This window comes from Helianthus annuus, chromosome 9 (assembly GCF_002127325.2).
Source record: "Helianthus annuus cultivar XRQ/B chromosome 9, HanXRQr2.0-SUNRISE, whole genome shotgun sequence".
Classification (NCBI taxonomy): Eukaryota; Viridiplantae; Streptophyta; class Magnoliopsida; order Asterales; family Asteraceae; genus Helianthus; species Helianthus annuus.
Genome location: NC_035441.2, coordinates 176593839 through 176617087, shown reverse-complemented (window position 1 = coordinate 176617087; position 23249 = coordinate 176593839). Strand labels below are relative to the sequence as shown.

The following is a 23249-nucleotide window of genomic DNA, read 5'->3' as shown; positions in this document are numbered from 1 at the left end:
AAAAAAAAAAATAGTTAATTAGCTAATGTGAACGCTCTACGAGACAGGTGTGTACGTAATAGATATTGTTACTTTGAATCTGATTACCGAAAGTAAATATAAAATTAAATAATAACTTCAAATATAGTGAAAAACTCAATAAAAAAAGTGTAAACCAATAGTAAACAAGAGCTTCCTTTTGTCTTAGAGTAACAATTTGTAAAAAAAAAAAAAAAATCTTAAAAGGCGCGTGAGGAGAACACAGTGGGTGAGGCCCAGAGGGACAGACAGCATGTTTAACGCCTCTTCATCTCTAACGTGGAAGTTTTATGCCGTTAAAAAATAGGGAGGGTGCGTTGGCCGTTTGGTATAACGTCCCAATCATCACACACAAACGACCAAAATATAATAATTCCATAAACATTAAACTAAAAAAAATAATAATAATAATCGCACGGAGCTTTGAACGGCCAATGCCAGAGAGATGATGTCTGTGACTCTGCAAGGGTCGTTATATTCACCACAACTTCCATGCCTGAACCTCCCTTTGCCTCTCTTATTCTTCTGGAAGCTTCTTATGGCCGGCGAATAGTACAATTCCGCCTCTCAACTAGAGGCGGATATACAGCCTGAAGTAATCCATCCTCATGTCGGTTTCCGTACTTACTGTTATTCCTGGTGCACGCCTCCGTGAAGCTCCTATCCTGCTGCTCTTGCACTTTCATAATGCTCTACGTCTAGAGCTTGCTTACCTCCATCGGATTGTGGTGGAGGCTCTGGACGGCAGGACCTATGGTCCTGATTTGATTCCAGAACTCCGCCGCAGGTTTGAGTTTTTTAAGCTGGTTTATAAATATCACTCTGTAGCCGAAGATGAGGTTTCCTTCTTTTTTTTTTCACTTAATTTGTTAACATAGTCAATGTGGTGAATTGTTGAATTTGAGTGTGTGATTTTAGGTGATTTTTAGAGCTTTGGATGCGCACGTGAAGAATGTGGTGTCTGCGTATACGCTTGAGCATACGAGCACGAGCGATATTTTGGACTCTATATTTCATTATCTGGATGTGTTGAAGAAGGAAGATGAGACGCATATTTCTAAGCCGTTTCAAGAACTGGTTTACTTTATTGGGACATTGCAGACCAGCATTTGCAAGCATATGGCCAAAGAAGAGGAGCAGGTAACACACATTATTGTTACTATTTGTGGTCTATATAATTTCACTTTTAATTCACTACATATAACTTCTGTATGGGTACTTGACTTTGGATTTTTCGTTTAGAGTTCTATTATTATAGTATATATATAACAAAAATTTTCTATGGGATTTATAGTAGGTAGTGATGAATTTGATCATTAATATGTAAAGTTACATTGATAATTTGAAACATGTAAAGGAATTAAGGAAATAATTCCTAAAAGGGATGTCGAGTCGATAAGTGTTTGGTAATGACAATTATATTCTTTTATTCAATTACCATCAACCGCCATCGCTCCTCTCCTTGTATCACATACACCCTCCCACCATCATCACCACTTTTCACTGTCAAGGGCGGATCCAGTTTGAAAAGACCGGGTTCCTAGGTACCCACTCAGTTTGGAATTTTTAGTGGGAACCTATATACAAAATATAGAACTTTTTAGTGAAAACTTATGTAGGAACTATAGGAAGCCACTGGAAAAAATTCTTAGATTCGCCACTGACTGTTAGCCCTCTCCCTTGCTTCACCAGCCCACCACTCACCTTGAACCACCGGTCCACCACGACACTATGCACACATGAAAGAGGAAGAATCATACATGCATGCAAGATAGAAAAAATGAATAAAAAATACATAATAAGGAAGTTACCACCGTAGGTACATACGATGGCCATCGTAGCCTTCTGATAAAGGCTATGGTGGCTACAACAGACTATGTGTGTGGAATTCTAATAGGGATTTATGTATTAGTGTTGTATTTTGTTAGTCTAGCAAAATGGACCTTTTGTGTGCAAAGGTCCAAAACCATTTCCAACTCATCTACAAGCCCATAGATCTGTTACTCCTTGTGACCAAAGACTAAGTAACAATCAATTTGAGTACCATGGGACATGATCCATTTTGCTAGCTTTTCCATGGGATAAGATTCCCATCTACAATAGCTTGTGGTAGGTAGACCCACTAGATTTAAAAGATAAAAAGAAAAAAAAAACCTCTTTATAATCTTTTTTATCATTTATCATTGTTATAAATAAGTTTTAAAATTAACTAATATTATTAAAAATAAAATACATAACTAAAGTTTATTTGATGTTATTAAATTGTGTTTTGTAATAAGGTTCACTTATAAGATATCATTGCTTTTATGATGATATACATAATAGCATGCGTGTAATAAGATTTTATAAAAAATAATGTAGAATAGAATAATCAATTAAAGAAACTGATCAGATCATGTCTGCAATATTAAAGATTCAGTGTTCTGACAGAATACATAATTCAAAAAAGGCTTGTTATATTCACACATCCCTGAATTCTTATTTCCATATATTTAGAGAGAGATAAAAGGGATGTGTGAATATTATCACCCTTCAAAAAAAGTATATCACGGTGACAAATCACAGTTCCGTACGGATCTTTCGCCCTCAACTCCTCAAGTGACATTTTGTACTTCAGAACCTCTTTAGCTGCTGATACAACTATTTAAAATGATGAATTTTATTTTCTTTTGGGAGTATCAAGATAGCGATGAATATTCGAACGTGCATCGATAGCCACACTGTAATGACGAAAGCTTTCGTCAATAAGTTGTAACTATTTAAAAAATATTAGCGACAAGTATAGTGACGAAAGTAGCGGTGACCCGATTCCTTCTTTAATATGTTGCTATAGGGACAGAGTTGGTAGCTTCCTGAAATGCTTTAAAAACTCAATAGTTCATCCGTTTTATCACACTACCTCGCGCAGTGTCTTTCTGAAAGGTAGATACATTTCTAAAATTTTACGATAAGTGTACATAGTGTGATCTGACACAGTGTCCTCAATTATCGGTTAACATGCCATCACTAGAAGAACATCAATCCAGTTAAAGTTAGAAACATAAGTGATATAAAGTTGTCAGCTTTAAACTTTTGATTTTGGGTAAAGAAGACTATGACAAATCCTTAAAAAGTGTCGATTCGGATAATGAAATGCTAACTTTTTCCTTCACAGGTGAACTTGCCGTGTGAAGTTTATTTAACAGTTAGTACTGTAAAAATTACTTAGATTAAAAGCATCCTAGTAGGTAAAGTGAAATCCAGTTAGTTGATTATTTTTACATGTGCCTTGAAACAGGTGTTCCCATTGCTGACGCAACAATTCTCAACCGAGGAACAAGCTGCATTTGTTTGGCAATTCATGTGTAGCGTTCCTATGCTGCTGTTAGAAGACTTCTTTCGGTGGATGAACTCCTTTCTCTCGCCAGACGAAAGAGAAAATGTGCTGCAATGTATTAAACAAGTTGTACCCGAGGACTTACTTCTGCAAGAGGTATGTAACCCAATCCAGAAGTTGACATTCTTTTGTCATTTAAAACTTTTATTCAAAATATTTATCAAACAATTGTGTTTTATTGAGGCGTAAAAAGGTCGTTTACTATCATTTTCATGGCATCCATCTTGAAGGTTGTAATATCCTGTATTCAAGCAACAGAGCAAACTAGCACTGGGGAGTTAAACAAAAATGGAAAAGGATCTTTATTCCTCAATGAACGCGCTAACTTCTGGAAGATTCTAGAAGTGTACACATCTGAGGGTCATTCTATTGAAGCAATGAAGCCAGATCATGCATATGCGGTCCATACTAACGCTCAACATAATCCACTGGACCATGCTCATATATGGCACGGTGCATATCATAAGGGCCTTCTAGAAGCTGCAGACGATCTATATACAATTCGAGGTTCAAATGATCTTTCCGGCCTAGCTCTTGCAGTTGTTCAGCTAAAGTTTTTTGCGGATGTCATCATATTTTACTGGTAACATAATAATAGCGTAGATAATTCACACGTATTTCCATTTTTTAAACTTTGTTAACTAATATTTGAAACTTGCAGCAACTCATTGGATAAACTATTCTACTCGATGTGCATTGAACTGACCGAAGATTGTCCAGCGCCTTCATATCAACGGTTCTTAGATGACAGTCAAATTGAAGGTTTACAGTTGTTGCTGTACAGTAAGAGTGAAAATGACATGTCAGCAAGGAACTTTGTTGAGAATCTATGCGACAAACTCAAAGTATGTGTTACAGGGATCCGAAAATACCTGAAATTTGTAGAAACCGAGGTAACGCTCTTTCTTGTTCACACATTTAACAAAATTGTGTAGAAACATTTCACATGGTACTAAACTACTCATGCATGGTTTTTTAATTGCAGGTTTTCCCGTTTATTGTTATGAACTGCAGCCGTGAAATGCAGTTGTGGCTGTTATACACCGGTCTTGAGATGATGCCACTCGGATTGCTAAAGTGCACGGTTACTTGGTTCTCAAGTCATCTAACAGAAGATGAATCAAAATCCATTCTGCACAGCATAAAGCAAGGAGGCCTTTTGGTCAATAAATCGTTATCTTCCGTTTTGTACGAATGGGTTCGCATTGGTTACTCTGGTAAAATATCCGTGGAAAAATTCAGAGAAGAGTTGCATGCAGCGTTTGAGAACAGATGTTCGTTTCTTTCTGAACAAATCAAGAACACTTCTTCGTTTCCGTACCTGCAATTGGACACACAACTCAGAAACAGATCCAACACTTTGTATTCTAGCGGGATCAGTTTTCATGTATTTTTTCCTCAGAAACAGAAAATAGCGAATCATTTTTCGACATTTCCTACTGAGAACAATACCGAAAGTTCATCCCGTTATCTAGAGTCGAAACCAGTGGATCACATATTTTTCTTCCACAAAGCTCTCATGAAGGATATAGAACACCTGGTTTCGCTTTCTGCCAACCTGGCAGGAAACCATGCTTTGTTCACCGAATTTTACCAACGTTTCCATCTTTTACGCGTTTTACACAAAACACACAGTGAAGCGGAAGATGAAATCGCATTTCCAGCTTTAGAAGCAAAGGAAATAATCCAAAACAGTAGCCATTCATTCTCCATTGATCATAAAATGGATATTGAATACTTCAATAGAATTTCATATGTTCTGGGTCAGATTTCTGAGTTGTACGTCGAGACGCTGAATGGAAGAATGGAAATGTATCGTCAGCTATGTGTAAAGCTTCACGGCATGTGTAAATGCATGAATAAAATGTTGTCTGACCATGTACGCCATGAAGAAGTTGAACTGTGGCCGTTGTTTAGAGAACATTTGTCTCTTAAGGAACAAGAAAATGTCATAGGATGCATGCTTGGTCGAACACGAGCGGAAACTTTACAAGAAATGATACCGTGGCTAATGTCATCTTTGACCGCCGAAGAACAAAATGCACTCATGTCGTTATGGCGCAAAGTCACCAAGAACACAATGTTTGATCAATGGTTAGGCGAATGGTGGGAGGGTATGAAGGGTTATGACATTCCAAAGGTTGACGAGTTAACCGTGTCAACCGAATCAACTGCTGACATATTGGAAATAATCTCGAAGTACTTGCCTCAAGGTGTAAACGCAGATGGTGTTATACCAAAAGGCGACACAGTTAATCATAAAATGACGCAGTCTGAAACTTTTAGTGAAAATTATAAAGAAGTAGAATCAAGCAAAGACCAAGCAGATCATCATTGTGAAGTCTGCAGTGAGTGTGATCGGTCAAACACAGAGATATTAACCGACACAACTACAAATTCTGTACTTGTATTGACTCAAGAGGAACTTGAGGCTACAATTAGAAGAGTGAACTGTGACGAAACGTTGGAGCAAAAGCAGAAATCGGTCATAATACAGAACCTGATGATGAGGTTGATATCTGCTTTATACTTTTCTTTCTTTTCCTTTTGTACCTGTTTTTGAATTGTGACTTTAAAAGTGTTTTTTTTTTTAATCTCCCTCAGCCGCTGGATCAATACACAAAAGAAATCTCACCCACATGATGATGCGCAAGATAACAATCAAGGTATTCCAGGTGTTTATCCATCTTATCGGGACTCGCACAAATTAGTGTTTGGATGTGAACACTACAAGAGGAACTGCAAACTTGTCGCTTCATGTTGCAACAAGCTATACACTTGCAGGCTTTGCCATGATGATGCAGCTGATCACGTAATGGATAGGTAAACGCACTGCTTTGTTTTATCTCTATGAACATAAAACTAGAACATTTTATTAAATTGTCACAATCTCTCATACTTCACTTGCAGGAAAGCCACAAGCATGATGATGTGCATGAAGTGCTTGATAATTCAACCAATTGGTCCAACATGCTCAACCGTTTCATGTAACAATCTATCCATGGCCCGATACTACTGCCCCATCTGCAAACTGTTCGACGATGAGAGGTGATTTACTAGATGCTTGCTTACTATATATTTAGTTAGCTTAACTTTTTATTGATTCTGTTTGTTGATTGTGTCAACAGGCAAATCTATCACTGCCAGTACTGTAACCTGTGCAGATTGGGCAAGGGTCTGGGGGTTGACTATTTCCACTGTATGAATTGTAACGCGTGCATGGGAAAGGCACTTAAAGTGCATACCTGCAGGGAGAAGTGTCTAGAAGATAACTGCCCGATATGCCATGAATACATCTTCACATCGAAGAATCCTGTGAAGGCCCTTCCGTGTGGTCACGTAATGCATTCCTCATGTTTTCAGGTATTCATCTCATCCATATGTTTAAATTTCTATTTGTTCATTACATAATACCGACTTTTTGGTGCTTCTGCTAGGCATACACTTTGTCCAACTATACTTGCCCGATATGCTGCAAGTCATTGGGAGATATGCAGGTTAGTAACCCACAATTACATGCATCTGTTTAAGTTCAAAGTTGAAGTATTTAATGCATCCTGAAAGTTGAATTTTTGTCATCTCACAGTTGTTATTTGGGATGTTGGATGCAATGTTAGCTCAAGAGAAAATTCCTGAGGAGTATTTGGGCAAGACACAGGTTATACACACAGACACTGCTGCAATTAATATGTAAAATGTATATATATGCTGTCTGTTGAGATGAATTTTAAATATGGTTGTTGTTGTTTTCAGGACATTTTATGCAATGATTGTGAGAAGAAAGGAACTGCACCCTTCCATTGGCAGTACCATAAATGCCCTCGTTGTGGGTCATACAATACCCGACTTATCTAACTTGTGAGTGCGGTTTGGTTTGGTTTGGTTTGACTTTCTACATGTACACGTCCTACCTACATTAAGACAAAGAAATTTTAAATTTGTAGTTTATTGTACTAATAATAATATAGACTCAAAGGGCCTCTTGATTAACATGTCGTCATCTTTGTGTCTTTGAAGTTTGAAGGCTTTCAATGGTTTTGCATATACTTGGAATCTATGGTATTGAAGAAGGATCAGATGTGTATAAATAAATATTTGGCTTGTATGAATTTCAATAAGTCCCCTTGGGATAAACAAAAACATTGTGACTGGAGTGGTTATGAACAAGTGTGTTGTTGGCAATATTTATTTACTATAAAAGAATGACAATAAATGCAAACGGAACAACAACAACAATAATAATTAGAGTTAAGCTAGCCCTGTGTTTCGCGGCGGGCAGTGAGTTTTCTACTGAGGTGCAGAATTATAAGCGATGTTAGAATACGAAATACTTGTATTTATAGCAACCCAAGAAGCTGTTAGTGATATGATGTGGCAACGCGGATGTGGGAACCCATAGTGTGCACGTATCATTCTCGCCCGGTAGGATCATTACTCGCGCGCGAGGCGGGGGCTTAAGTAGGTTATATATAGGTTTTGACATTTCATATGTGGCAAACCGGAAGTCAACCATAACTGCCTCCATATTCAGTAAATGTCATACCCTTTGTGCATGATCAAGAAATCCGATACTAAAACAAAATGTCAGTTCCTTCATGGGGTTAATTACATGATTTACATCAGATTGCCTATCAAAAAGTTTTCATAAATATGTTTCCCCAAAGGTAGGTGCTGAGGCTTGTTGATGTTCACAAAGCTTTTGCAGGCGTGTTTTGTAGTATGTACTACAAGTTAAGTTTCTTGTTTGTTGTCTCCTTGTCTGTTACAATAGTATGTGTATAGTTGGTATATAACTAATGAAATTACATCGAGATAGAAGGTAAACGGGCAACAAGCTGCACCACTGCTAATGATTTAAAATCATCAGCACCCATTTCATGCCTCTAAATTCGCATATATTTTGTCTCTAGATGTATTAGTAAATTGTTTTGCTCTTCTTTTGAAACCTCAGAATCAGCTAATTTCTTCTCAAGAACATTAAGAATGGATTTGCGTTATCATTTTTGGTATTATAGTTTTTTGAACAAATGCATATATCCATGTGAAATATCAGTCAAGCCTATTGTACTCCTAGTCTCCCACAACTCACCCATCAAATAAACATCAATTTACCCAATTGAACAATTAAGAACAGTATGTCACCAGGGTGAAATTCGCATTATCATCTAATTAGAGTTAAGATATGTTATGGACTTAAACCATTATAAGGTATGGGACTTGTTCCACATCGGTTGTATGAGCAACTAATGTGGGGGTTTATATATATACTAAATGGGCTCTCTCCCACCCGACTAGTTTTTTAGGTTTAGTTCTCTTATTTGGTATGTAACATTGGTATCCGAGCCAAACTTTCATTTAGTATAATGAAAGCAAATGAATCTTAATCACATTTATTGCTAAATATATAGTAACGAGTTATTAGCACCCGCGCGTTGCGGCGGGACTGTTAAACCAAACAAAAAATAAACGTTAAAAACCACGCATACGCATAGCGGATCGCAACGTAAAAATATTGTTGTAGAAAATAATAATTAACCAAAAACAATAATATTTATTTCTAAGTTATATATGAACAATAAATTAATATAAATGTGGTGAAAGTAAGTAAGTTGATTATTTCATTTAGCACTGCAACTAACTTAACTTCATTAAATAATTTATGTTAAATTTATAGTGATTGATTATAAAGCAAATTGTGAAAGGAATGGATGTCACTTAGACTATAAGGTATGGTGATGGTCCTCCCTTGGAGGATGGTCCGCCACGTAAGCGCCACGTAGGATGAGCATGAGGATGAGGCAAAGAGGATGGAGGTATGGAAATGAGGGATGATCCTAAATATATATTATATATTGTATGTATATATATGTTTGTGAGGTAGTTTTGTCCTCACATGGACCGTCCTGGACGGCAAGAAGAAGACGGAGACGACGGGACGGAGGAGGGGGGGGAGATGGAGGGTGGAACGGCGCCGGAGCTGGACGGCGGAGGACGAACCTCCATACCGTCCAGCCTTATGGTTCCAACAAAACTTATTTAATTTTGTAATTGACTAATGCGATCAAGGAAAATAAAATAAAACTAATATATGAGTGAACCTATTTAATGAATCAACGTTTTTTTTCGTGCGTTTTTTTTTTCTCGATAACGACTGCCCAACTCCAAACTTAACCAAAACTGAACATAAAACATCTGGCCATACAACTCCACCTATGTTAGACCTTGAACACCTCCTAGATTGATGATAGCAGACATTGTGCCGCTGCTCTCGTAATGAGATGTTAACCCACGCATTGTAGCGAGAACTATGTTAAACAAAACATTTAAGAACAACAAATATCGACTAAACTTGAACCTCAAAATCACAAAATACGAACAATTAATTGAAACAAACATTCATTTTGGAACCAATTATGGAAACAAATTACGAAAATATATCAGATTCCTAGAAAGCTGAGAGGAGGAAGAACCGAGAAGACGCAAGGAACGAATTCGTATCAACGGTGGTGGTGGATAGAGGCACTCTTGTGTTGATTATGAATGTGTATGATTCCAATAGGAATCTCACACACAGGAGAGAGCCCGAAATATACAATTACAAAGGATCCTTGATTCACTCAAAATATTTTGTCTTTGGAGAATAAATCCCGATGGCTAATTTTGTAGAAAACGAATCTATCATTCAGTTTCTATGAAATTAAAATTCACATGAAATCCAAGTTTCAAGAACTCTGCACACTTCATACAATATAAGTAAAATCAAAAAACGCATTAGTGGTCGGTCATCCGATTAATGCCATAAACCACTAGATCTTTTATTGTCGAAACCATTGGTATACCTGTTTACATATTCATCAAAGTATCAAATATTCCAAAACAAAAAATAACAACCGGTTTCTTTTATCTACACCATAAAAATTGCTGGCCACATCTAACCTTGACCCAACTGCTTGCATCAGACCAATCAGACACATCCACGTATGGTCATAAACCTATTCACCGTCAACAACCATGTCTCCACTCCATTCCAAGATTCCAATTCCGGCAAAGGGGGTCACCGTAACCATTTGCCCTGACTTGCGGTTCCGATTATTGATGGAAAACGCAATCGGAAATGGAGGCCGCAAGGACATCCCAATTGCTGGAAAACAAAAAAGGGAAAGCACATTTTCCGTTAAACGCATCATTAAATTCATATTTTTGATGTAAATCACACCAAAAAAAGCAATCAAAGAACCGGTGCCAAATTTTTTGAAAATTAGAAAGGATTAGGAAGGGTGTTTTTTTCAAGAAATTGAAAAAAAGTAGAAAACTTACATGACAACAGTGGTGGTGAAGATCCTGTAGACGACGGCGTGGAAGACGGTTACGGAATGGCATGATTGGCTGTGGTGAAAACGGGGAGAAGAAGACGTTCAACTGTTAATTTTGAAATGCGGTGATCTGTGAGTGTAATGATGCAATGGTTGAATTAGTGGTGGTGGCGGTGATATAGCGGGTGACAGAAGAATCGTTGCGGTGGTGTATATTTTAATTGAAGGAGATGTTTTTTTTGACGGAAAACGGTTGAAGTTTTGATGTCAATTGAAACAGGGTGGCTTGGATAGACGCAACAGTTACGTTCGCCGGTGGTGGCCATTGTAAATATTTGAAACGGTACATTATAATTCTTTGGTGACCATCTATTTTTGTTGACGCAATGGTTGGGTAGCCGACAGTTTTTTTGTTGCTAATTGTATAATAGGATAATATGCCAAAGTTATTCCTTTTAATAGTTAGTTTTTGTGTGACCGGACCTGTGGCAAGTATTTTTAATAGTTAGTTCTTGTGTGAGCACATCTGGTGGTAAGTATTATTAGATGGTAAAATGGTTTGGGATTCAAAACCCCCTCTCTCTCTCTACTTCATGTCTCTCCCTAGAAAACCCAAGGGGGTGTTTGGCCTAGCTTTTTTAACAAAGTTTATAGCTTTTTTAGCTTTTTTTTCTTTTTTTTTTTACAAAAATAAGCTTAACTTGGTGTTTATTTTGGCTTTTTAAGCTTATGCTTATTAGCTCATATAAGCTAATTTGAAGAAGCTTATTTGAAGATAGTTTTTTAGCTTATTTGAAGAAGCTTGTTTGTGTAAGGACAAATGATAGAAAATAAGCTATAAGCTAATCCAAACACTTAAAAAGAGCTTATGAAATGATAGAAAATAAGCTATAAGCTACTTTAAAATATAAGCATAAGCCAAAAAAATAAAAGCTAGGCCAAACACTCCCAAATCAACATGTGAGATTCAAAATCTTGAAACAAAACACAAAATTTATTCAAGAATGATGCATCCCCACCCCAAATCACCTAAATAAGCAAATACCCCTATCAAATCTTTCCTTATCTTCTTCCACAACCCACAACCTCCTTCCACCGCCACCACAACCAAATCCGACAAAAATAATATCCTCCAAGCACCTTCATCCCCCATCTCCAAATTTGTCACCACAAATCTCAAATCTTCCGTCGCCGGAGATATCTCATCCAATCCCATCTTTCTCTCTCAGAACTCTTTTTCTCCCTCTCTCTCGGCGATGGTGCGATTCTGCTGAAATCAACCTCCAAATCAGCGCATACCCTAGTTGTGAACGATGTATCTGTAAAGTTATCGGTTCTGATGAAATCAACCTCTAAACCAGCGGCGGCACAGGGATTGTAATGGTGGTTTCGAGGCGGTCAGAGGCGATTGAGGCGGCGTTAGGGTTTTCATGGTGGTTTCGGTGATTTAGAAATGGAAGGGGTGGTGTTTGCTTTTGATTTGGATGGGATAGGATGGGGTGGCCAGTAGTGGTTACGGGGGCTATTGATGGTGGTGGAAGGTGATGGAGGGTGGTGACAAGAGGTGGGATGGCTGGTGGTGGCAGGAGGTTGAGGGGCCGGTGGTGGTGGCGGCATATAGTTTAGAGATAGGGAGGAAGGGAGAGAGAGAGAGAGAGTTAAAAAGAGTTATGTATGTATATAACTATATATTTTTGTTTAACTGTTTTTAACAAATGGACCAAATTACCCTTGTGACATTTGACTTAGCAGAAAAAAATAACTTAGTTAGGGTCAAAGGACATAACGTGCAAGATTTGGAAACAATAAGTACAAAACTCATCAATTTTAAAAACAAGGACACCGCTTGAAATTTGATACATAAATAAAAGACAAAAGTTGTAATTTACTCATATATTTATTTATATTGTGGGTTTGTTATCTATGTTGTAAGGGCTTTACAACAAACTTAACCACGTCTAAATCCGAGTTAAGCTGAATAAGATATCGATACTCAAAGTTAGGACTTATATATGGAAATCTCATTTCCTTATTGTTCCCTAGCACCTTAGACCATGGGGTATGGTGGGGCGGGGGTTGGGGGCATGAGTTGACACGTGGAGTTGGAGCCCCCCCACCAGTGAGTGACGTGTCCGTGGGGTATGGCGGGGCGTGGGTGAACCGCGTGGCTTGGCAGTTTATTAAAAAAAAAGTACAAAAAATTTAAAAAATACACACATTAAAAAAAAGCCTAAAATTTTATTAAATTCTTAAAAATTACATAATTCCTAAAAATTACAAAAAAAAAAAAAAAAAAAACCTAAAACGATTAAAAAAAAAAACCTAGAGCGTTAGGTAAATTTCAAAAGGCGCGAGCTTGTCGAACAGCTTTCGCTCCTTGCCCCGAAACTCAATGTTCGCCACCGCACCCGGTCCTCGTGGCTTAACTCATCGCTCGGAACGGCTTCGTAGGAGGCTTTGAAAAGATCAAGCTTCGGCCGTAGCTCGCGCCATTTATGTTGGCACGCGTTTAAGTTGTGCCGGTCGAGTCCGACGTTATGTCGGTAGCTTGCAAAGGCTTCCGGCCAATATCGCGTTTCACCGGGTTGTCGCCCCTTCATTGCGTCAACAACGCTCGTGACGAGAGCTAGCTCTTCTTCGTGTGTCCAAGAGGCCATCGATCAAGTGGGTTGGGGTAGCGGGTTCGATCAAGTGGGTTTTGGTTGGGGTAACGGTGGACAGCCAACAAGATTGTTTGGGTTGGGGTAGCCGGTGGGGTTGGGGTTATATTTATAGTGATGTTGACTGTTGGGTTGGGGTGACCGCTTGGCTTGTCCAAACGGTTACATTTTAAATTTTAAATGCCCTGCTATGACATGGCCAACAAGCGAATAGGAGCCGGCCACATAGGATCGCTAGCCCGCCACTTGGGTGCAATGTGTCATTTTGAACTGAGCCAAAGTATAATTTCCTTTCCTGTTGTATGTTTTTCCCTTGTTAGCGGGGAGTCCGTCCTAATTCGTCGGCTCTGTCAGCAAAAAGTTTTGCTTGTTTTAAACATAACTAAAATCCGATACTCATACCAAAAATTGTAATCAATCCAACCGAAATTGAGTATACACAGCCGAAACACGAATGAGGAAACAGATTGCCTTCGCTGATCAACAAAATTAGCGAAAGTTTCCGAGTATGAAAGTGAGATCTTTTAGCACAAACAAAACAGAAAGCCAGATGAAAGAATAAAAAAGGAGGAACAAATAGGTAGGTAGTACAGCAAGCGTAGAAATAATACTAATATATTTGATTGATTTTGTTTCTTGATCATAAATACAAGATAATCAGTTCCACCATGGGTAAAAAAACCTAACAGGTGACACTCTTCATCTATTACCCAAAAATGTCATTATTACTAGCCTCATCAACCCTACAGCAAATGCATCCGTTCGACATACGATTCAACCAACCACCGGCTAAGCGGCTCTCCGCACCCAACAAAGCACCCCGTGTTACCGTTCTCCGTGAAAAACGGAAACCGGAAAATATTAAGCAGATCGTGCACAGATTGCCTAACCAACGAGCTCCCCGTAACCCTACTCCTCCGGCCCCACCCTGTCACTATATCGATCCTGCTTGGACAAATTCCCGATTTCAGCATCTCCCTACGAAACCACGCTAAAGTCCTCGATAACGCAGTCACTGCAGTACCTTCCGACATTACATGAAGATTTATAAGCCAATACGACGAGCTTTTCTCGCGAACTGCATCCGGGTACACGTTTTTCTGGGCCGCCACTTCCCAAACCGAGCCCGCTTCCTCCTTGAGGCCCGACTTATGTAAGAAATCGACCACCGCATCAATCAGCCCGCGTTTGCTCTCGCGATCCTCGCTATGCATAAGATCTAAAAAGTGGCCCGTGTGGTCACGTACGTTTTGCCCGTCGGGACCCGCGGATGGCATTGATTGTAAGAAAGTGTGTGCAGGGTGGCCCGTGACACCCATCAGCTCGCAACAAAACATCATGTTGAACGACGTTTGGGCCTCTGTACAACAACTAAGCAGCAATGTGTACGTCTGTAAAGAAGGGTTTAATCCTAAACTGTGCATACTCCGTACCAGATTATACGCATCCGAAAGCCTATGTACCCGAAGAAAGGCACTTAATAAAGAATTACACGTCGGCACATTCGGAAGCAAGCCCGCATTAAGCATGGCCTGGTACCAAGCCCAAGCCTTTTCAACGTTTCCCGATTTCCCCCATAAATCAACAAGAAGCCCATAAACCGGTTCATCCGGGATCCAGTTTTTCCGGGTCATCTCTTCAAAAACCGCCTCTGCTTCTTCAAGATACCCACAGTGACCAAGCACCTCCATAACTATACTGTACGTCACTTTATCGGGCTCAAAACCCGCATTTTGCATATCGCGATAAAGCTGTAACGCTATCGGATAATTTCTTGCTTTCGCCTGTAACGCGATCATGATGTTATAAGTGACCAAATTGGGGACACAACCCTGGCTAACCATTTCGTAAAATAGTTTCAGGGCTGCATCCAAGTGACCCGCTTTTCCAAGACAGTTAATTATAACGCTAAATGTAAAAGTATCGGGTGAAAGCCCGGCTTCTTGCATCCTTTGATACATACCCATCGCAACATCCAAATAACCCGCTTTTGCATGAATATCGATTAGCGTGCAATATGTGACCCGGTCTGGTTCGATACCTTCTTTTTGCATTTGATGAAAAACCTCGAGTGATTTGTTTAAAAAATTTGCGCGACCATAGCTATGAATAAGACGGTTATATGTAACCACATTTGGTGGGTACCCATCTTGAACCATTTGATCGAGTAACTTGTTGATAGCCCCGAACTGCTTGGCCCGACCCAATATCCCGACCATTGTTGTGTAAGTATGACCATCGTGTATGAACCCGGGTTGCCGTTTTAACCAATAAAAAAAGCTAAGAGCCACTGAAGGATCTTGAAGCTGTTTTAGCACTTGATTCGCTTGATATGCGTCTAACAAACAGTTAAGATTCCATAATGCCTCTTCGGCTGCCGGACCCCACTTCAGCTGTCTTAATATCTGCGAAACACTCTCCACCTTATGGACCGAACCGGAATATTGCCGACCCATTTGAGGCACGGGCTTTGTTGATATTCCCCGTGAATCCCTTACTGACAACATTTCAGCTGCACGAAACTCGGGAGCGCGTTGACCTACCATGAAGTCATTTACACAATCTTTTGACTTTCTCGATGCGGATGCAGATTTGACCGTGTTCTGATTTTGGGTTTTACCTGACACGTATTTTTCAGCTCTGCCTTTACCGATGTTTGTGGAGCTTTTGACGTTCAGTCTTGGTGTTGTAACGGGTGCTTGCGGTTCGACTTTTTTGTAGGTTTTTACATTTGATGAATTGGCATTGTTGGTTGAAGATGTTGGCTCATATTCAACCTTTCTGTAAGTTTTAACGTTCGAAGAGTGGGCCTTCTCAACCACGTAGTTTTGACCAGAGTCAACCGTTGCACTCCCTTCAGTCATCGGAATCTTGTAGCTGACCACATCATTTAGAAAGTTGACCGCTGCAATCCCAGCTCTAACAAAATGACCGGTTGTAAGACCCGACGGGTGCATCTGGTCCGTTTCGTCAGCATAACTTACACAATCTGGTTTTACCAATAATGTTGGGTGGGAAGTTGAACGGTCAACTATCTTAGACTCGGGTTTCGTGGAATTCAATACTACGGTGGAAGCTTTGGGCACCAAAGCGGGCGCCTTTTGTGCGTGTCGGACTACATTTGTGGTGGTAATTTGTCTCTTAGAAGTGCAAGTTTCATCTTCTGAACAAGTGCATGAACTCCCGTCTGCACTACATCTTGACCCGTTGAGAAAAAACGACCTAGCTGACTGGGACAGAACACCTAGCTGCTTCGTACGCAACATGGTCTGTAAAAAGATTTACCATAAAAGAAACTATCAGCTAACGTGATTTCGAAAAATCTATAATCTTGATCAAATGTGTGTAACCGTACATATCTCTATAACAATTAACAAGAAGGTGATTTCGACACCATTCATGTCTGCAACATAATAATAATTTCAAAAATATGCGATGAAATGCAATCTAATATGTTTCAACACCTAAAAAGACCTAATTTTGATGTTTAAATCTAGCCTGTTTTTTTTTTTTTTTTTACAAATTCAAAATTCTTGTTTTTAACTCCAAGATCATAACTTGCATACATTCCCAGTAAATATGATGTACACAAAATCTTTTCTACCTAACAATCACAACAAATTCAACCAGTTTTAATCTAAAATACAAAATCATCAGCAGCGCACAAGTCACGTGTGAAATGAAAAAAAAAAAAAAAACTAAAACGTTGGAATTCAAATAAAACAAACCCAAGAAATTAATCAAGACTCTATTATCCATTACCAAATATCAGAACAGCACATAAAAGCATCAAGATTCAAGAAACATTCAAGAACAAACCCTAATCAAGATCAAGAAGGTTTGACCAACGAGTCAACATTAAGAATGGCGGTGTGAATCATGAAACCCAGATGAAAAGATCAAAGCTTGATTGTAATTACCTGAGATGGGTATGAAGGAAAACGAAGAAGAAAGAAAGGGGGGTGGCGGCTAGTTGTCCATAACGGTGGAGTTTATTCTGCAAGCAGGCCAATTGGGTTTTTATTGTGTGAGATTTTTGTGTTATTTTTAACGATGTGTTGTAAACCCTACGTTGCACTTTGTTTCTGTTGAATTTGGTGTCCACGTGTTCCCACCTTCACGGGTTAAATCTCACAACTCACAACTAGACTCGCTATTTTTCATAGGTTAACTGTAGATAGGAGTGTAAACGAACTGAGCCGAGCCTGAGCTTGACCAAACTCGAGCTCGAGCTCGACTAACTTATGAGAGTTTGAGCTCGAACTCGGCTCGATTCAAGCTTTGTTTTCAAAGCTTGAACTAGGCTCGGGCTCGGCTCGTTTACTATCTATTGTCTATTAATTAATATATTAAATAAAAATAATAGACTTTTTAGCCTCGCGAGCTCGATAAGTGAAGCTCGGACTCGGGCTCGTTTACTCAATAAGCTTATTTTTAGGTTCGAGATCGGCTTATAAACAAGTTTAAATAAGCTCGGCTCGACTCGACTCGTTTACACTAAGGCTCGATAAGGCTTGACGAGCCTAACGAGCTTCACATGCGAGTCTCGAGCTCGGTCTCGATAAACAAACGAGCTTTATTTTTAGGCTCAAGCTTGGCTTGGGCTCGATAAGGCTCGGCTCGTTTCAAGCTTTTCTCGAGTCGATCTCGAGTAGCTCGTGAGCCGCTAGGCCCGTTTGCACCCCTAATTCTAGATATAATAAATGTCTATCATAAAATAAAAAAGTTTAATAAAAATGAGAGACGGATTATGATATGATACCCAAAAGATTTGGTCAAGTGGTACCAATGTGTGTAAAATGACGTCTTTTGTCATGAGGATAAGAGTTAGAGTCTCGTAGTGAACAATGATATAAAATTAGCAATAGATAAGGTTAGTGTTAAGAATGAAAGATAACAATTTGGTGCAATTCACCTTAGGATTATACATTCCGGGTGTAAACGAGTCGAACTACTTGAATTGGGTTTGGAAGAAAAAAAAGGCTCGTAATGAGCCGAGCTTAAACAAGTTTGAGCCCGATTTTCACTTATCAAACTCATGCTGGCTCGCGAACCTAAACTAGCCCATTATTTTATAATTTTTAATTAATATATTACATATGTATATTTAAATAATAAAAATCACTATTTATAAACTAATAAACGAGTCGAGCTTAATAAACTAATAACCTAGTAGAGTCAAGCCTAGTCGAGCTCAGTCTCGACTCGACTTGGCTCAACTCGTATACATCCCTAATTGTATCCTTAGAATCATGCATCATAACCCTAAAAATGAGCACATCTGAGGCATCAAGCTTCACATCAACACATTCGAAATTACATGATGGTTATTAATATAGTCATGTTGAAGATTAGTTACATAAGTGGGATGATTTTTAACGTTGTATTGTTTTGTTAAATTATGCCATAGCTAGTAAAATCCAACATGTCACGCCATTCAAAACATTATTTTCCAAACAAGATATCTTTAAAAAATTTAAGTTTTGGACCATATGTGAATCATATATCAACGTTGGGGTTTAAGGACCATCACATACCGAACGGCAAAAGCGGTTTTAACTCTTGCTTTGTTTTTGGTTTTTTCCTCTAAATACTAGAACCAACGTATTTAATTCTATATTATATTGTTCCCGTTGATGCTAACCAACTTTTGGGCTAATTACAGCCGTAGAAAGTCATCAACTTTTAATCTCAGCCGTTTAAAGTCTCTAAATTCCTTCTAGAAGCAGCGGTTCTCGGCAGTTCAGCACTCTCTCACCCATGATCTTGCGGTTTTCTGCAGTTTATCAAGATGTACCAATCAGAAATGCAGGTTGCAATGCGGTTTAAAATGTGTTCCTTATTTTCAGGGAGTTAGTGGGTTAGTGGACACTTAACTGCATTTTTTGGTGCCTATATAATACAAGTTCAGGTAGTGTAATCTTCTGAATTTTTTTCGCTCTTCCTGTATTCATACAGCAACACATCTGCAGCAATGGATATCTCGGATGACTTCGTGGACATTTATGAAGAAGATCAGCCTGCAAAGAAAGTAAGTTGGAATGTAAGTTGGAATGTTAATTATTAGTTAGCAAAGCATGTGGATGGTTTCTAATTGTTTGTGAATTGCACCAAATATTTAGTCTTCTAATATATGGTAGCAATTGTAATTTTTTCAGCTGGGTTTTGATGCAATGACACCGAAGAAGAATCAAATATGCAGCCCAATGAAAGATTCTCCGAAGGTAACGTTTTAAGTCACAACTAATGTATAAAATTTGTTTTGATATTTAGTCTGATTTGTTAAATTCTATCAATTTATTGTTTCAGACGGACAGTGAAAGTGTAGAGATCATTTCATATGGACAGTATTTTAGTCCATTCAAATCTGAAATGCATAGGGAGGTTATTGAACAGGTGGTGTTTTTTTTTAATAAAGTTTTCATTGCATAAGTGCATAATGATTGTTTCACACCTTTATGTTTTTTTAAAATGTATTATACTAATGTTTTTAGTTCTTGTAGTTTCAGAACATAGAAAAGCAAGCTAAAAGAAAGCATGCGCTCCTAACTTGGAAATGGGATGAGGTCATTGATATTACCCAAAGTGAAGATTCGAATGGTCAGAAAGATGATTCTAAGGCAAAACAACAAGATGATTTGGAGTCTGAGTTAAGTGATACAGCAGACTCTTTGGATAGTCCATTGAAAAGATCAAAGATTCCACGTATATCTAAAAATTGCAACGATCATGTTGGATGGGTTGAATTTTAAGTTTACTCAGTTTAAGTCCTGTTTGTCATAGTCATCTTTTATGTTTTGCCTTTCAAGTCAGTGTTTGTTAAGGTTTGTTTGTTCATCTATTTTTAGTTTAATTGTAGTTTCCTTTTTTCAATTTATTTTTCTATGTTTTATCTGTTAACTATATTACTTATTACATATATGTTGATGATTAATTGTTTATTTAATAATAAATATTTCTGTTATGAAAAAAAAAGAAAATATAGGTAGTGGTTTTCACCAATTTGTATGTATGTTTATAAAGGTTAAATCTTCTTTTACTTTCAAAATACGTAAATAAAATTCCAGATATGCATAACTTCAACAGTTATATAAGTAGTTACACATAAGTCATAGAAAAACAATCTAAAAAAATTTAGTACCCAATAATATCCTGTTTCATGTTAACAAATTCCGTGTTCTCAAACAAGAGGCCTATTTAGGTATTTTAAAAAATATTTAGTCATTTATAGGTTTTTTTAAAATAATAAGTTTTGTATTATTTAGAGTGAAAATTCAAAATAGCATTCAGTTATATAAATAACAAGGGGAAAAGAATAAGATATTTTGAAGAAAAAAAACATATAAATAGTCGGTTATACTGAATTAATATTGAAGTCAGCCTTCTTAGTCACGTTACCATGATCATCGGGCCGCTAAGCGATGATCAAGTAACTAACTTAGGGTTTTAGAAATTAATATAATCGTTCGGTTATGTTAAGTTTATTTCTAAGTCAGTCCACTTACCCACTTGTCATGATCCTTGCTCACTAACCCATGATTGAATAACTACCTATGTTTTATTCAATAAATTAACTGTTTTCATTAAAAGTCGGACATGTAGCTCTATATAAGATATCACTAATATCCCTAAAATTCGTGTATTACTGTATTTCTAGATATAATATCAGAAACTATTGAGTTATGAAAAAGTTGAAGGGGTGCCTCTACTCAGCCTCTGAGTCGAACACTAAGTTGCCTGACCTTGGTCCTGACTTAATAATGTCAGAGATACTGCCAAGACTTCCTGCAAAATGTGTAGGTCGTGCAAAGAAGGTATGTAAAGAATGGTTGTCATGTATATCGTCGAAGGAGTTTGTCATGATGCACTGTAGACATATGTGTAAGGGGTCTAGACAAAAAATTCTTAGTATTGGACAGGAATCATGCTTTATTTCCAGCACTACTGTTGATTTAGTCGATGAGAAAACCATGATTACCCTACCGTTTCATGTTCGCCCTTCTGATGTGTGGATTTTATCAAGCTTGAATGGGCTTTTATGTGTTTGTTTACGCAATACGTTTGAAATGCTTATTTGGAATCCGTTGATCCGTAGCTGCATCAACATATCTGATTCTAAGTCTTATGGTTTTTTCAAAATCTATTCCGATGCTGTTGGCCTATACATCGATTCCTCTAATGATTACAGAGTTTTACATATAAAACGTGGTCGTTTTACAGTTGATGTTATGGCTTATTCAAGGAGGACCAGTCATTGGAAGAGAATACCGTTTTTACAAAAAAGGCATTACCATACTAATGGTTATGTGTGGTCGGGGGGGACTTTTTGTGAGGATGGTTTATATTTTACTGTATTCCAGTTTTGGCTTGCTGGTGATATTGTCATAATTCGATTTGATGTGAATACAGAGACGTTTTCAGAAATAGGGTTTCCATATGTTGGCAATGGTGAAACATGTCAGGGGAACTTGGTTAATATGAATAACAAACTTCACGTGTTTGTTAGTCATGGGTTTATAGATATGGCTGTGGATCTATGGCGTTATGAAGATGAGCATTGGTCGAAGGTCATGTTGTTTCCGAAGATCAGTTATATTCCAACGCCAGTTTGGTGCTCAATTACACATGTTAGTTCAGAAGAAAAGTGTTTTGTGATGACAGATTGGGGTGAGGTTTATGAAATAGATTTGAACAAGAAGACGTGTGACCTTTTCATACCAAGCGATTGGAATCATGCTATACGGACAGCAATGTATGTGGAAACTATTGTGCCAGCAAGTCTTCAGTAATACATGTTGTTTGGTAATCCTTTTTTTTTTTTGCTTCGAAATGTTTGTTGAATTTTGAAAAATTCCTTCATCGGATGTAATGTTCTTTTTTTAGTTAATGTTTGCTTTTTTCTCTACTATGTGTTTGTGTATTATTTGTTTATAAAGAATTGCTTATATATTATGTTTAGATAAATATAAAATTATATTTTTTATTGTTATTGTATTCCATTGTCAGTACACATAAAAGTTTTTAATAAATATGTCTTCATTAGTGTAATTATCAAATATTTTGATATTTTTGTTGATACATTTACAGAAGTTCAGCTTTGTTTATAAAAAATTCAAATGAAAATTTAGCTGGTATATAAAACTTATAGGTTTAGTAACTGATTATGCAGTTATTTTAAATATATTTCAGTTTAGCCCACTTTCCCACTATCCCATGATTTATTAACTGTCTGAATTAATATTAACTTCCATGAGAAAAATTCGGATATTAGCTCTATATAATGTAGTTCTATGACCTTACAGTGTCTTTCTTTCTTCGAATTTTGTTTACCATAAAAATCATCATATTGAGTAGCTTTGGAGAGCCAGTTGGAGAATTAAGGTATGTTTTCCTAATCTTTTTAATTCATCTTTTTTCTACAAATCAAATTGATTGTGTGTTTGTTTTTTAGTTTAAACAATAGAATCAAAACCATTTAGGTGTTTGCTATATGTTCAAATACATGTAGACCGATTTCTTATTAAATGTGAACATTCTACCAGTGTCAGATCAAAGCTAAGTACTCTCAAGTGTTATATCTAAAACGCAGTCTATAACTTATATGAAAAACATAAATTGTGCAAATTATACCTTTAAATTTAAACAATGTTTTATTAAAGCAAACACATAGGCATAATAAGAAGTATGAATCAGTGGTTAGAAAGACTTACAGTGCCATAATTTTTTATTAAGAGCATGGGTTGCAAGATTCACAATATGTCCGTAAGCTGATTCAAACTGTCAGGGATAAGCCTAGCTTCTGTCTTTCATATGATCCCTCCTGTTAGCCCATTAAAACAGAGAAACCCTTACTACTGATTCAATGATGTTGTCATAAGCATA

At 37.6% G+C, this 23249-nt stretch overlaps 4 protein-coding genes and 1 long non-coding RNA gene across 7 annotated transcripts; 3 read left to right on the top strand and 2 right to left on the bottom strand.

Moving 5' to 3' along the window:
- Window positions 1-425: 425 nt before the first annotated feature.
- LOC110879738 (zinc finger protein BRUTUS-like At1g18910) lies at window positions 426-7613 on the top strand. Its single transcript, XM_022128258.2, has 13 exons — window positions 426-857; window positions 937-1158; window positions 3296-3490; window positions 3625-3977; window positions 4056-4287; window positions 4380-5905; window positions 5999-6217; window positions 6305-6442; window positions 6523-6757; window positions 6832-6891; window positions 6981-7052; window positions 7148-7252; window positions 7412-7613. The coding sequence occupies exons 1-12, from the start codon at window positions 627-629 to the stop codon at window positions 7247-7249; spliced, it is 3585 nt and encodes a 1194-aa protein (XP_021983950.1). The 5' UTR covers window positions 426-626; the 3' UTR covers window positions 7250-7252; window positions 7412-7613.
- Window positions 7614-10144: 2531 nt separating this feature from the next.
- LOC110879737 lies at window positions 10145-11114 on the bottom strand. Its single transcript, XR_002558927.2, has 2 exons — window positions 10712-11114; window positions 10145-10535 (listed from the first exon to the last, which is right to left on the bottom strand). It is a non-coding gene; the product is annotated as an uncharacterized LOC110879737 (long non-coding RNA).
- A 2847-nt stretch (window positions 11115-13961) lies between these two features.
- Window positions 13962-17438, bottom strand: LOC110879736 (pentatricopeptide repeat-containing protein At1g74750). Its single transcript, XM_022128257.2, has 2 exons — window positions 17288-17438; window positions 13962-16636 (listed from the first exon to the last, which is right to left on the bottom strand). Exon 2 carries the CDS (start codon window positions 16631-16633, stop codon window positions 14111-14113), a length of 2523 nt encoding a protein of 840 aa, XP_021983949.1. The 5' UTR covers window positions 16634-16636; window positions 17288-17438; the 3' UTR covers window positions 13962-14110.
- A 1564-nt stretch (window positions 17439-19002) lies between these two features.
- LOC110875004 lies at window positions 19003-20225 on the top strand. 3 transcript variants are annotated; one of them, XM_035977905.1, is made up of 5 exons: window positions 19003-19227; window positions 19326-19410; window positions 19526-19591; window positions 19677-19763; window positions 19871-20225. In XM_035977905.1, exons 2-5 carry the CDS (start codon window positions 19342-19344, stop codon window positions 20117-20119), a joined length of 471 nt encoding a protein of 156 aa, XP_035833798.1. In that variant the 5' UTR covers window positions 19003-19227; window positions 19326-19341; the 3' UTR covers window positions 20120-20225. The 3 variants fall into 3 exon arrangements, with proteins under 3 accessions (XP_035833798.1, XP_035833800.1, XP_035833799.1); XM_035977907.1 differs by lacking the exon at window positions 19003-19227 and having other exon boundaries at window positions 19237-19398; XM_035977906.1 differs by lacking the exon at window positions 19003-19227 and having other exon boundaries at window positions 19237-19410.
- Window positions 20226-21127: 902 nt separating this feature from the next.
- LOC110876823 (F-box protein At3g08750) lies at window positions 21128-22156 on the top strand. The gene has a single exon (XM_022124983.1). The coding sequence runs from the start codon at window positions 21128-21130 to the stop codon at window positions 22154-22156; it is 1029 nt and encodes a 342-aa protein (XP_021980675.1).
- The last annotated feature ends 1093 nt before the right edge of the window (window positions 22157-23249 follow it).